We start from the raw sequence: 15,301 nt of genomic DNA, 5'->3' as shown, positions 1-15,301 counted from the left end.
TAGCTGGCCACCAGCACCATCTTCCTCCGCTTCCTGGCTTCAGATGCAGTGTGACCGGCTGCCTCAAACTCCAAGGAGCTGGAAGCAGTCAAGACCCTTGCCACACTTCTAGAGGATGGGGGTTTAAGTCCCAGAGTTTACATGATGGATCACAACCCAGTTGAGACCAGGGAAACTTACACGCTCTTTGGGCTCCACGAACATGAGATACATATGTGGCACACAAACACACATGCAGACAAAAATTTCATACATATAAACTAAACAAAAAAAATTTATAAAGAGGACCAAAACTGCTGATACCATTAAGAGAAAGAAGTCGGAAGTCTGGCTATTTTTGAGGAGAGGTGAGTTTGAATGTAAAGGAAGATGTTAAAGTGTTGAGCTGGACATTTGGTGCAAGGACAAACTGTAAACCTTTAGTGCTAAAGCTCCTAGGCCTAATCCCCAGCACTGAAAAGAAAAGGCAGGATAGTAGCTTGAGTTCATGGGAACACCCAAGTAGACGTCGGAAGTCATTTTAGTAGAGACCTTGTAATCAACCTTGGGATAAGTTGGACCTGAAATATCTACCTCTTTTCCTTATTCAGCGATGGAAGAAAGAACCCAGGGATATAATTGGTACTGGGGGGAAGAAGAAAATTATAGGAAAAGAAAGCTTTAAACAACTGGGAGAAGGATGCTGGAAAGAAGGTGTTGTAGTAAACAACACGGGCTGCTCTCATGAAGGCTCCTAACACCATCCTGGCAGGCTCTCACCAACTGTAACTCCAGCTCCCAGGTATTCGACACCACTTGCTCCTGAAGGCACCTGTGCTCATGTCCACCACGCCTTCATACATGGATACATAATTCAAATATAAGATAATTTTTAGAAGAAAAAGGGAGGCATATTGATAGCTATCTTTGATCATAAGCAACAGTAGGCTTCAGTGTCTCCACAATTGCCTTTAAATAGTGAGAAATTTCACAATACGTCATAGCTTATTGTGCATTGTGGTGATAACCTGAAAGTTCCCTGGTGTCCAAACGGTCATCTCTGCCATTTATCTATATGGAATATCTGGGTTAAAGGAGAAACAACATTTCTTGTTCTTTAAGATATTCTGGCATATTGTTCCTCCAAAATACTCACCTTTGTTCATGATCTTACTAAACTAGAAATCATGTCTGATTTTATATGCTTGCCATGTATAGAGAAACGGGAGTCAATTAGAACCACTTGCAGAAATGTCAGGCTGTGGTACAGGCGGTGTTGAAAGATTTAGAGGAAACATCAACTCCTCCACCTAAATAAAGCATAGGTCCCCGCCCAAGAACCCCAGACTTAAGAATACCTTTGTACCTTTCTGTCAGCAAAAATCAGGTTATAAAGTTCCCTCGAGAATGGGTACTTATTTTGCCTGAAGTGGTCTTTGCCTTTTTTCCAAAAATTCTTTTCTGTAGGGAAGAAAATCTGTGACTGCAAGTCCGTTCCTTGCTCCATGGTGTGGCTGAGGAAGCGTTTCCCAGTGCCAGAAGTGGCAGAGGAAATGGGGCATTCCTTCTGTACACAGCAGAAAAGGATTCTGCCGGGTTCTAAATTCCACCCCAAACTCATTGTTCCATAGAAACCATTGCACAGAGACTGTCTCACAGACGGTGGGTTTCCTACAAAAGCCTACTTAAGCTGGACAGTGACTGACAGTCTATTTATCTGTTAATGGAAACTTGATAGTATAAATGATACTCTTAAAATATGAATTAACTGGGCATAGTAGCACACATCTTTAATCCATTCAGGAGGCAAAAGCAGGTCAGTAACTGTGAGTTCAAGACCAGGCTGTTCCCCTCTCTCCCCACCTCCATCCCCTACATAGAGAGCTCTAAGCCAGCCATAGTGAGACCTTGCCTCAAATAAATAGTAAAATGTATGAATTTGACATGGGTTTGGCCAGTCTGCTTCTTTTTCTCTCTGCTTTGGACCCTTCCAGATGCCTCTGACTGTTGTCTCTCTCTCACCTACAATAAACACCTTCCTAACTATGGAGTGGTCATTTCTGGGGTTTGTTTACTGTACCCTCATTTATAATCTTGAAAGAGTAAACACCAAGAAAAGACCTTGTTTGTGTGTATAGCTACTTTTCTTACCACTAGAGTAAAAAGTATTGATGAACAAGTTAAGGAAAGATGGATCTTTTTGGTTCACAGATTGAGGGGACACAGTCTACGTTGCCAGTGGGGACTCTGCACAGGAAGAAACCGGTGGTAGCAGAGAAAGTAATTGTAATGGTTCCATCAGACTGAAGGAAAAAACTCCTGCTTTAGACTGAGAAATAGGAAAGGAATCCTAAGGCAAAGCCTCTTCCGTTGGAGACTCTGTCTTGTGATGATCAAGTTTTATTTGAAGGAAGAAAGCCTACACTAAAGGGGTCCACTGCTTCTTGGAGAGGAGTCCGGGGAAGTGTTTCCAAAGGATTGGCACATAAAAGCTTACACAGCTGTGGTCCAAAGGATACAAAGGAACCATGTCTGGAGCTGGAAACATTAATGCCACAGTGTCATCCTGTGAAACCGCCTCTGTAGTTCTGGACGATGCAACACTTTCAGAAAGTAACCAGAGGCAGGCAATGTGTGGCAGGGACAGAGGCCATTGTGTAAAGCTGTGAAGGTAGAGCCTGAGGTGCAATGTAGAGCCAAGGATAGTGGAGATGCCAGGAGCAGGAAACAGTCACTGATGGAAGCCGCAGGTGTGAAGTGGAACTGGACTAATAAACTTCATGTATTCTAGGCTGCAGAGTTAGAGGGTCGAGGCCACCTAAACCAAGTGGAGCACGGCCCGTTCTATCATGAATTCCAGGGGCTGAATACAGTGCTGCAGAATTGAGTGTTTCTCCTGATGGATTTTTGCCTTTCTTTACTCCAATGATTCCTTGCCGTGCCTCAATTGTTTAATTTTAGAATGGGAATATCTCTTCTTCGCCATTTTTGTCAGCAGTTCATAGCTTGTTCTTTATTTCATTGGAGTTCACAAAACTTATTTTGAGTTTTGGATGGGATTGGACTTTTGGACTTCCATACTGCTGAAATGGTTGCAAACTATGGAGACTTTTGAAGTTGTATTATATTTTACATTATGAAATAAAGATAGGACCTCAGCAGAAAGGGCTGGAAGGTTATGACTTAAAGTGACGTGTTTTGGATGGTTAGAGAACTCATCGAATCAAGGTGCTTACTGCCAAGACACCGACACCCTGAGTTCAATCCCTGAAATACACAAGGAGGGAACACACACACACACACACACACACACACACACACACACACACACGTACTATTCTAGTACTCAGGAAGCGGAAGCAGATGGATCTCTCTGAAAGTTTAAAACCAGACTGGAGCTCTGTCTCAAAAGTAAGCAAACAAATAATAAAAATTAAAATAACAAGGATAAAGTGGTAGTTTGAGTATCATCATGTATATTTGTGACCTGAAATCTGGAATCACGTAGGAGATGTGCTTCCAGACATGCCTACGGGAATTTTCCTTTTTAGGTTAACTGAAATGGGAAGACCTGCCCACTGGAGGCAGTAGCATTCCCTAAGCTGGGGTCCTCGACGTCATAAAAAAGAGAATATAAACAAAACCCAATCATTGCTTTCTGCTTCTTTAAATCTTTTTTTTAAAACTGTGCATTATATTTCGATCACAGTCGTTCCTCTCCCTCAGCTGCTTTCTGCTTAATTGTGGCTACAACATGACCAGTTGCTTCAGGCGCCTGCTTTATTTCCCCAGCAGGGTGGACTTTATGCATCTCAAATTGTGGACCGAAGTGAGCTGTTTAAGTTGCTTTGGTCCAAGTATTTCATCACAGCAAGAAAAAAAAGTAATCAAGTCAGCCGCTGTTTTAGTATTTTAGGCTTTCTTTACCCATTGTATTGCTTCCTTTATGCTGATGTGATAAGATACCTTGACAAAATCAACGTAAGAAAGAAGGGGTTTATCTTGTATTTCTAGAATGATAGAATCCATCATGGTGGAAAAGGCATCACGTGGCAGCATGATCAGGGAGCTGCCTGTTAATAGTGTCATCCATACCCAGGAAGCAGAGAGAGAGGGAACAGGAAGTGAATGGGGTGACACTATTAACTTTAAAGCCTGCCTCCAGTGACATCCTTCTTCCAGCAAAGCTGCATTTCCTAAAAGTTCTGTATCTCACCCAAACAGTAAGACCATCTGGGGCCAAGAACTTAAATTGAGTTTGTGGAGGCTGGGAGCATTTCTCAATCAACCTCGAATAACTTCATTTAATCCCCAGCGGTGGTGTGTGTGTGTGTGTGTGTGTGTGTGTGTGTGTGTGTATGTGTGTGTGTCTCTGTGTGTGTATGTGTATGTGTGTGTGTATGTGTATGTGTGTGTGTCTCTGTGTGTGTGTATGTGTATGTGTGTGTGTATGTGTATGTTTGTGTATGTGTATGTATGTGTGTGTATGTGTGTGTATGTGTGTGTATGTGAGTATGTGTGTATGTGTATGTGTGTGTATGTGAGTGTGTGTGTATGTATGTGTGTGTATGTGTGTGTGTATGTGTGTATGTGTGTGTACGTGTGTGTATGTGTGTGTATGTGTGTGTATGTGTGTATGTGTGTGTACGTGTGTGTATGTGTGTGTACGTGTGTGTATGTGTGTGTATGTGTATGTGTGTGTATGTATGTATGTGTGTGTATGTGAGTGTGTGTGTATGTATGTGTGTGTATGTGTGTGTGTATGTGTGTATGTGTGTGTACGTGTGTGTGTGTGTTTTACAATGTAGCATATGCACATGAGAGAGAACATGCACTTTTTTTTCTGTGTGTGGGTTACCTCACTTAATGTAATTTCCTGATCCACTCATTCTCCTGAATTTTTCATTTTTTCTTTGCAGTTGAGTAAAATTCCATTGTGTATACACCATTGTTTGAAATTTCCATCCATTTATTGATGGGCATCGGGATGCTTCCATTTCTGCACTATTTTCGAATGCAGCACAGTGCATATCTGTGCTGACTCTCTGTAGGCAGCATATCTTCAGGTACAAGCTCAGGACTGGAAGAACTGAGTCATATGGTATTTCTATTTTTAATTGTTTTTGAGAGACCAAAACCAAACCAAAACAACTGGATTCCACAAAGCACGAAAATAGCAATTATAGTGAATTTACCCAAGAGTAAGAGGTTGGATTTATTTAGACACTGCTGCAGACCACAGGAAATACTTAAGTGAGATTGTACCGTCTACAGTGCTGGGTGAATCCTTAGATAAGACCGAGCAAGACTGGCTGTGATAGGGTTGAATCAAATAAAAAGTAAAATACTGCTCACCATGACGCATTGAAGTATGCCATTTATTGAGCACACTTCTTGATGTAATACAAGAAACAACTTTTGTGTGTCTGGGAAACCTAGAACCGTGTGATTACGTCTTATATTTTGACATTTTCTAAATAGTGGGGCAACACAAGACATTCTCAATGGTAGAGTGTAAAAAGAGATTGCGTAAAATGAAACCTATTTTGTAGTAGAATTTGTCACACTTAAATTTGTAAATATTAAAGGTTTAGTGGATAATCTCTATGTGGAATGAGGCCTCTTATCTATAAGGTTATTAGAGCTGTTGGGGGATTAAGAAGAGGGCACATTATAAGGTGATGCTCCTCCCTCCCCACCGTGTGTGTGTGTGTGTGTGTGTGTGTGTGTGTGTGTGTGTGTGCGCGCGCCTCCAAATGGAGAAGATGGAGGAGGCATCTGCCATTACTGAGGGGCAACAGGCAACCAGTCATTAACAGGCCACTTGGGAGGCAAGACAGGAGGAAGTCAAAAAGGAGCTGCAGAGGCTGAGAGAAGCTCAGACATACTTTGGAAACAACCCTAGTGACTTCCGGCTGTTTTGCCGTGACCTGCCTTCGCACCTTGCTAGGTGATGATGTACCTGGCTAACATCCCTGACCGCCTGGTTTCTACTGCAGTTAGTGACCTGAGGCGCCGTAACAAGAAGCACAAGAAGCTGTCCTCCTGTAGAAATGCTAGGAAGGCAAAAAACCCAGAATGCACTGTGCAGCTTCAAGCATAGGAGAAGGAATTTAAATCTACAGGGAATTCTTCTGGAGGCGGTCTGGGCCTGAGGCCCAAGATTTGGACTTCCTGGCCTCGGTGGAGTAGGCTTCCCACCACTTTGTCTGTGGACCTTCTGGCGTTTGTTGCCTCAACAGAAGGAACTTTGAGGAAGCAGCCTTGGGCTCTCAAGTTCTTAGCACTACCAAGCCGCCATCTTGCCCACCCCACAAACAAAATAAAGTCACGCCCCATTCCCCACCTTCCACAAGGAGGAGGGAGCAGGAGAAGGGGAATGAAGGTGAGGAAGGATAGAAGGGAGGGAAGAAAGAAAAAATGAAGAGAGGGAACAAAGTAAGGTCCAATAATGCAGCTTCATTAGGTTTTTATGTAAAAGAATGGTCAGATCAGGTCATGGAGACAGATTTTAGTCACAAACTCACCGTTTTCTCATTTAGAATGTTCTGGGCTACATACAGAAATAGCAGAAATGTACTTCTCTGTTTTTTTTTTAACATAATATCCCTCTTCACTAGATTATACCATGTATTGTTTGTAACGCAGACTTTTCTCGTTACAATTTTGTTTACATGAGTCTGGGGTACATGGGTCACAGATGTGTAAGGAAGTAAATGTTTGTTTGTTTGTTTGTTTGTTTGTTTTTTGAGACAGGATCTCATGTACAATGGAGAATCCTGGGACCGCCCCAGACTCGCTATCTCACTGAAGATGACCTTGTATAGTGGATCCTTCTGCCTCTAGTTTACCACCAATGGGATTACAGCCGTATGTTGCTATGTCTGACTTAAGAAAAAGTAAAATTTTAAACCATCTGTTAAAGTTTTAACTATAGACATGCTATGTTTCCATGGTTTGAACATTTAGTCCTCCATAATGTCATTTTATTATTATATTGTACAATTGGCAGGTTTTTTTCCTTTCTTTTGAGCAGGGTCTCATGTCGGCCAGGTGAGCTTTAAACTTGCTATGTGACCTTCAGTACATGATCCTCCTGCCTCATTTCTCGAGTGCTGGATTACAGGCATGAAGTGCCCTGCTCAAGTGGAGTTTGGATCTATATGAAATAAGTTATTAAAATACAAAGTGGGGAAGCATCCCTGTATGCACGTGTGTGCACGTACGTGGAGATGAGTGAAAGCTTGGGTGTTATTTCTTTCCGGGCACCATCACGTTGTGGTTTGAAATGAGTCTCCTACTGGCTTGGAGCTTATCAATTAGCCTAGGCTGGCCGGCCAGCACGTGCTGCTGATCTGTGTCTGTCTCCCATACTGGGGTTGTAAGCATGCACCACCATGCCTGGCTTGTATATTTACTTAACACAGCCTGACAGTCATGGTACAAGGCCCTGGCTATGAGCCCCGGAGCACAAATTTGGGCCACTGAGACTTGATATCATAAAACGTATTGTCCTTTTGATTTGTGTGTTTCAAAATTACCATTTTTTCCCTTCTTCCTTTCTTTTTGCTTTTTTGGTACTGAGGGTGGAACTCAGGTACATTAGGTAAGTTCTCTACCGCTGAGCTAAGTCCCTACTGCTTGATTGCTTGAATGTCAATTGAATTCTTGAATTGAATTAAATTTTTAAAACGCTCCAGTCTTCAAAAGTGACATTTTGTGCATATGCTGCTCTGTCTCCTATATATAGATTGAATAAAACACTGCAACATTGTCCTAGGAATTACACGTTAATCCCAGCACTTGGAGGAGGAGAACAGAGGCCATAGAATTAACAGCAAATTCAAAGTCATATGGTCTCCATGGCATGTTGAGGCTGGCTAATACTACACAATGAAATGCTACCTTGTCCACACCGAGGATAAAAGAGTCACACAAGACTGTGATAATTGTTGGATGATGTGTAATTAAAGAGGAGCGATGACTGGGCCTGATTCTGCAGGACAGAATGTAATACACCTACCATATCTTATAATTATAAATATTAATATGTATTTACTGGCATGAGTTACTATAGGGAGTTTACTCAATGGAAGAGTCCTCAGAGGTAGTTATGGAGGGGCTAAGAATGTACCTCAGAGGGTCAGGCACTTGCCTAGTAAACATGACGTCTTGGGTTCCATTCCCAACATCACATGAAATGGGGCACACAACAGGAACATACTTGTAGTCCCGACACCCTGGGGGTGGAAGCAGACCGATCACTAGCATAATGTTATCCTCAGCTACCTATCTACCCTGGGCTATATGAGAGCTCTTGAGAACTAGGCTGACCCAAAATTTTCTCAGAGGCCTTGTTGAAAGCACCAAAGTAACCTAGTTCTGTGTCCTTGCCAGTGGGTAGACTTGGCAAGGTCCAGTGTGGGTCCCTTTGTGGGGTGCATTTTCTCATCTATAAAATTACAGTCTCACACTTGTTAAGCATCGTAACTTCTGCTCCACGAGTGCGCTCCTCAGTTCAGGAAACTCTCCGAGCAGCCAAGTCCAGCTCTCATCAGCCTCCTCCTAGTTTCTCAGAGACTCTTCATAACCATTCTACTTCAGCACCTCATCTTAATTAGCTAAGTCACATGGATCAGTGTCCTAGAGGATGAACCTTCCTTTTCAAATATACGTATATGAACATGTAAGTTAAAGAGACATCTAGGAGATGTGTGAACATTAAAACTTCCCCAGGGCTTGCAAAGTGAGTTCAAGAAGATGACCATGATCAACTTGAGTTTTCTCCAGAGCTCCAGGGATGGCTGGCTACAACTAAATCAATCAATATTATAAATTATCTCAAGAGACTCAAGGACAGAATCACACAGTCATCTCCATAGATGTAGGAAAGGCATTTAGACAGACTCCAGCATCTTTTCACATTAAAAGTTCTGAGAACAGAAAGATGTCTCAACATAGAAACTATATATATGACAAACATTCCTCTAACATTGTGGTAATTAGACATTCTACTGATATCTCTTATTTTCTATGAGACTGGAACTTTTGCTTGGCCTCCGGGTAAAGTCAATAATACATCTTTTGTTTGTTTGTTTGTTTGTTTGTTTAGTTCTTTTTTTTGGAGCTGGGGACTGAACCCAGGGCCTTGCACTTCCTAGGCAAGCGCTCTACCACTGAGCTAAATCCCCAACCCCGTAATACATCTTTTGCAACAGAGTCTCATGTAGCCCAGACTGTCTTCATATTCACTCTGTAGCCATGGATGGCCTGGAACTCTTGATCCTCCTATTTCTACCTCTCGAGTGTTGTAGTACAGACTTGTATCTGCATGCCCAGCTGTGTGCATTATTTTTAAGCCATTGTTAAAATTCAAATTCTCATTAACAACATTTATATCCTACTAGGCCACTGAAATCCTGTTTGCCAGAGACAGTTTTCCAGTAAGCAATGCTAATGGACTCTGTAGGTTCCACAGAACCAAAATACAAAGAGCAGCAAAACAAAAGACATAGAGTAGGAAGAGGAGTGTGTGGGGGGTTCCTGAGAGGAGAGGAATGGGATGAGTTTGGGGGTGGACATGATCAAAACGCATCATTTGTATGTATGAACTTGTCAACTAATAAGAGATAGTTTATTGTAAAACATTACAAGAGCAAGATGACTTTATAAGACCAGCATCCCTATCAAATGTCCTATACTATTAGATTACTTATATTCCTGGACGTAAGATCAAGCCTTCAAAGATGGCATTCGAGCAACCCTTTTCAGTTTCCAAGGATCCTTCTTTCCACCCTGATGACGCAGCCATTAGGATTCTGCCCAGAGCATTTTGTTTCAGAAGAAGAAAAGCCATCAGTACATTAAACCGGGATGTTTTAAGGGATTCTTTGGCATAGAAATGACTTACCATGTCCAGAGGTTTAAGAGTAATAGGGATGTACGGGAGGAGCTCGAAAATGTTCGAAAATAAAAATCTGGTATGTGTGTATGTAGTGGTACACATCTGTGTGTATATTTGAACACCGGCAGCACAGGAGGGATAGAGAACATTCTAGAATTTCATGTCATTGTTGGAGGGGCTTAAAGGTTTGTGGTCTCTATTTACTTTTACACCATGAAAAGTAAATTTAAAAAAATCAAATATGCACCCTAACCATCTAACGTCTGTGGAGATGTTTTAACTTTAGGTTTATTGATTTTGTTTCTATGTGCATGAGTGTTTTGCTTTCATGTTAAGTCTTCACTGTGGGAACGCCTGGTGCCAAAGGAACTCATCAGAGATATCAGGTGTTCTGGAACTGAACTTCTGGGTGGCTAGGAGCCACTTTGTGGGTTCTGGGAACTGAACCCCAGGTCCTTTACAAAAGCAACAAGTGCTTTTAGCCTCTGAGCCATCTATCTCTCCTGCGTTTTAATTGTGGGTAACCGATTAGGACTAATTGCTGTTAGAAATGAGTGTGAGGGGGGGTCTCACGAAAATGATCACATGATTCAAAGCAAAGTGGCCTCTGCCTAAGGGTGCCACATCTTAAGTGGGATCATGGAGGGAGTCAGGCACATCAAAAGAAGTCCCACTGGGGTTTTATTCCTAATACGCAGGGGACTCTGCTTCTCTTTCTGCATGCTCAGGTCCCAGCCTTACTTTCTTATGTTGTCTGCAGAAACAAAAAAACGAAAACCTTCAAAGTGGCACAGTTGATGAGTGACAATCAACTTTTGAGAACAAGATGCAATCTTGAGCCGTACTTTGATTAATAGACAGGCTAGTTTATGAGTCTGACCAGACTTCACAGCCCTTGGGATGACAGTCTCTTACTGAGAACAGCAAACCTGAGAAAATTGATGCAGATTGCATCTGGCTGTGGAAGCCTCTACAGTACATTTCGAAAGCTTAACACCCTTGAAAGAAAAGACAGTATATCTTACACATGTTTCCCATAAACACCAATATAAAAAGTCTTCTAGTTTGCCAGCAGTCAAAGTAATTATTGCAGAACAGCAGCAGAAGGTGGCCTTGGAATCAACACTGCATGTGAATGTTAACTCACCCACACTCTTTCTGCCTACTCCCCCATTTTCCTCCTGAACTACACCCCCATGTGTCCTGTGCATGCCGAGCTCTGTTTAAAGCCAGGGAGAGTTCCGTGTGTGGGAAATCAGCTACCTTGCATAGAAAGCATATGGGTAGGCGGACAGAGGATATTAAAAGTCATTACGTGTTTATATTCTCTGTATGGGGAAGTCCTAGAGCCTGCATTTCTTTTCACATCTAATTCCTTTTAATTGTCTTCAACCCACTTTTACCAAAAAGGAACAAAGGAGGAATGGCAAAAATAAGGAAGGAAGGCAGAGGGTTGGGGAAAGAATAAATCAGCGTGAAGCTTTCGGCCTCCACAGGAAAACAGTGCTACCAACCCACGGATCCAGAACTGTGAAGCAATAGAGCTGTTTGTTTACAAGTGACAGATTCAATTATATAACCAGGCAAATTAAAGAAACCCAGTGACTTTATTCAGGGTGGGGAACCTAAGCTTTTGGATTAGTCAAGAGATTTCACCTGTACCATAGGTTTATGTAAATGTCTGTTTCATTTTCAGTTGTTTGCAAACAAGCTTAGCAAACATGACTTAGCAGGTAAAGGCACTTGCTACCAAGCCTGACAGCCTGAACTATGTCTTAGGCACCCATAGGTTGGAAGGAGAGAACTGACTCCTACAAGTTGTCGTTTGACCTTCACATGTGTGGATCCCTCCACGTACACGCACACATACAACGTTAAAAAATTAAAAATAGTGTTTGCATGTAAATAATAATTCCTCGTTCTTTATCGTAAACAATAGATGCCTTAAAATGCTCTCTAGCGGTGGGAGCTATTCCATGAACATGCACTTATATAGGACAGCCTTTTTATCTGCTGTCCTATAATCTCTCTGATTTAGCAAGGAAAGAACTTGTTTTGTAACTGATGGGTTCGTTCCAAGAAGTCTCCCCCGCTATTTATCCCACAAACTCTTCTTTTGTTGGTCATTTATTTAAGGTTTTTTTTTTCTCTTTTTCTTTTTTTCGGAGCTGGGGACCAAACCCAGGGCCTTGCGCTTGCTAGGCAAGTGCTCTACCACTGAGCTAAATCCCCAACCCCATTATTTAAGGTTTTAATCTCTGGAGCTGTACTGTGTTTATAAAATGAAAAAAATTTAAAATATTTCTGTTTCGATAAAATATTTTATTTTGTGAAAGTGTGTGTGTGTGTATGTGTGTATGAGTGTGTGTGTCTGTGTTTGTGTGAGTGTGTGTGACTGTGTGTGGGGTTGTATCTGCGTTTCTCTCTGTGTATGTGTGTGTGTGTGTATGTGTGTGTGTGTGTGTGTGTGTGTTTGTGCATGTGCAAAGGTGCTCGTGAGGAGGTCAGAGGACAAATTGACAAAGTCAGTTCTCTTCTGTGGGTCCCAGGGGGAGAACTCAGTCCATCAGTTGTTGAAGCAAGTGTCCGTCTTAATAGAGTTTTTATGGCTGTGATAAAATATCGATACCAAAAGCAACCTGGGAGGCAGGGTCTACTTAATGTTACAAATCTCAGTTTATCACTTAAAGAATCCTGGATGGGAACTCAAGGAAGGAACCTGGAAGCAGTAACTATGAAGCAGACACCATAGAGTCATGCCACCTACTGCCTAGTCTCTCATGGCTTGCCCAGCCTGTTTCTTAGACAATTTAGGGCTACCTGCCCGAGGTGCTCCCACAGTGTGCTGGGTCTTCACACATAAATACCACACTGACTTACCGATAGGCAAGTTTTTTGTGTTGTTTTGTTTTGGTTTTGGTTTTTGGTTTTCAACACAGTTTCTCTGTGTAATAGCTCTGGCTGTCCTGGACTCAATTTGTAGACCATGTTGGCCTCGATATCTGCCTGCCTCTGCCTCCCAAATGCTGGGATTAAAGGCATGGGCCGCCATTGCCCAGGTAGGCAAATTTATGGAGGAATCTTTTCAACTAAGATTTCTTCTTCCCAGATAGGTCTATGTTTGTGTCAAGTTGGTAATGTTCCTATTCCTGAGCCGTCTCACTGGCCCAGAGATATTTTTAGATAGAATTCGTGTAAAAATTTCAACGAAATTGGAAAGATGGCTCAGTGGTTAAGAACACTTGCTGCTCTTAGAGAGGACCAGGGCTCAAGTTCCAGTGTTTACATGGTGGCACATAACTTTCTGTAATTCCAGTTTCAGGGGATCCTCTTTTGGCCTCTGTGGGCACCAGGCGCAAATGTGATACACAGATATACACATATAAGCAAAGCAACCACACACATGAAATAATGCAAGTGTTTAAGAAGTTTGCATTCTAAAGGACAAAACCTGGAAAATAAAATATTGGTTCGTGACCTGGCCTACACTAAATTTCACAGTTACTCAACAAAGCTCTTAAATGTTTTCTGATATTTTTTACTACCCGCACTCACTTACATTTAATATTGTCTTAATATATTTTTCCTAAAATGTAAATGATAATAAAGTCTGAAACGGTAGTGAGGTTTTTTCCCTTTTTTTTTTTCATGACTTCCTTAATGGGAGGAGGTTGTATGTCACAGTACATGTTCAGGAAGGTCAGAGGTCAGGCATCGTTTCTCTCTTCCCACCAAGCAGGCAGGTCTCAGGGATCAAATTCAGGCACATTTACTAGTCTAAATCCTTTTCTCTTTCTTTTCCTTCCTTCCCCTCCCTTACTCTCTTGTTCTTTTCAGTACTGATCATTGAATTCAGGGTCAAACCCAGGACCTTGTGCATGTTAGGCAATCATTCTACCACTGGGGCACATTCTATCCTCATTTTTTTTTTTTAACCTTCTATTTTGAGACGGGATCTTAGTAAGTCAACCAGACAAGCCATGGACTTGGCAATTTTCCTGCCTCAGCTTCTAAAGTAGCAGGGGATATAGGCTTGCCTCAGTAAATACGCCAGGCCTGGGGTAGTAATTAACGTTCGATATCAAACTAAACTCAAATTGAACCTGAAAGACCAGCAACTTCAAGGGACACTCTTTTCCTTTGTTAACCTGTTATTCAATTGGGTCAGTTTTGTGTTGTGTGTGATACTCCCGAGGGAGTAATCCGGAGGGAATTGTTAGAGAATTATTATGTTTTTCACCAGGCAGACAAAAGCGCTGAATTCAGTCCCTTGGGAACTTTCACAGGGTGTTTTCTGCTAATGGTGCTAGAGACTCAAGATCAGGAGTGAGCTTCCCAGTTGGGACACAGTCCCAGGGGGGCTGGTCCTCTCTTGTGCCTGCTGTGCCGTAATCAACCCTGAGAGTAGGGTTAAATTTTAAGTTTATCTTGGAAAGCGCAGAAGGAATAGCTTTTAGTCTTTTTGTAACTGGCAAAAAAGCAGAGTATTTTGTAGACTTAGGTCGTCCTTTTTCTGTTAAAGACAGGGCTGAGTTGATTCACTGTGGAGTGAAAAATGTGGTAGAGTCAAGGGCAGTAAAAGCTGTATGCTCAGACAGACTAAACTCCTATTAATCGTGTATTTCTTGCCTAACAACGCCGTGCACATCGGTGTTCAGAGGTTTGATATTGACCAACAAAGGCTGGCGTCACAAGCTCTGTGATGACTTTCACCACTGAACAGTTAGTGAATGATAGGCGGAAGATCATGAGTCTATATTAATTAAGGACAAAGAGAGCCATCAACTTGGGCCAGATTTCCTTGGATTTACTCTTCTATTCTTGAGTTGCTCTGTACTTTAAAGACACACTGTTTTTAAAATAGGCAATTTATGTGAAGGTTAACTGTGTGAGCCAAATCTCATAATCTATTCTGTGGATTAGAATCTTTATGAAAAAGTGATAATTTCTAGACATGGTAGTACGTAGGAGTGTGTAATAGTGCCAGCGAGTGGCACTATTAGAGGGTGTGGCCTTGTTGGAGGAAGTGTGTCACTGTGGGGTGGGCTTGGAGACCCTCCTCCTAGCTGCCTGAGGATACTCAGTCTATTCCTGGCTTCCTTCCGGTGAAGATGTAGAACTCAGCTCCTCCTGCACCAGGCCTGCCTGGGTGCTGCGATGCTGCCATGCTCCCGCCTTGATGATAATGGACTGAACTTCTGATCCTGTAAGCCAGCCCCAATTAAATGCTGTCCTTTATAAAACTTGCATTGATCATGGTGTCTGTTCACAGCAATAAGACCCTAACTAAGACAGAAGTTGGTCCTTGGAGGCAAAGAGAGGAGGCTAGCCAGGTCTGTGTCATAAGTAGTTGCAGGGCAACTGCAGGAGACCCTGTATATTAGAAACAAAATGAAACGTGAGTTGGAAATGTAGGTT

At 42.2% G+C, this 15,301-nt stretch overlaps 1 protein-coding gene across 1 annotated transcript in view; it reads right to left on the bottom strand.

Annotated features, from left to right (window-relative positions):
• Positions 1-1,539, bottom strand: part of Ppp3r1 (protein phosphatase 3, regulatory subunit B, alpha) — a 49,683-nt gene extending 48,144 nt beyond the window's left edge. Inside the window, exon 1 of the mRNA XM_006251517.5 lies at positions 1,346-1,539. Within this exon, the coding sequence (XP_006251579.3) occupies positions 1,346-1,486 (141 nt within the window). The 5' untranslated portion in view covers positions 1,487-1,539. The remainder of the gene's footprint in view (positions 1-1,345) is intronic.
• Between the last annotated feature and the right edge of the window lie 13,762 nt (positions 1,540-15,301).

Source organism: Rattus norvegicus, chromosome 14, assembly GCF_036323735.1.
Source record: "Rattus norvegicus strain BN/NHsdMcwi chromosome 14, GRCr8, whole genome shotgun sequence".
In the NCBI taxonomy this organism is placed as follows: domain Eukaryota; kingdom Metazoa; phylum Chordata; class Mammalia; order Rodentia; family Muridae; genus Rattus; species Rattus norvegicus.
The sequence above is the reverse complement of the archived record's forward strand: the minus strand, read 5'-3'. Positions and strand labels throughout refer to the sequence as shown.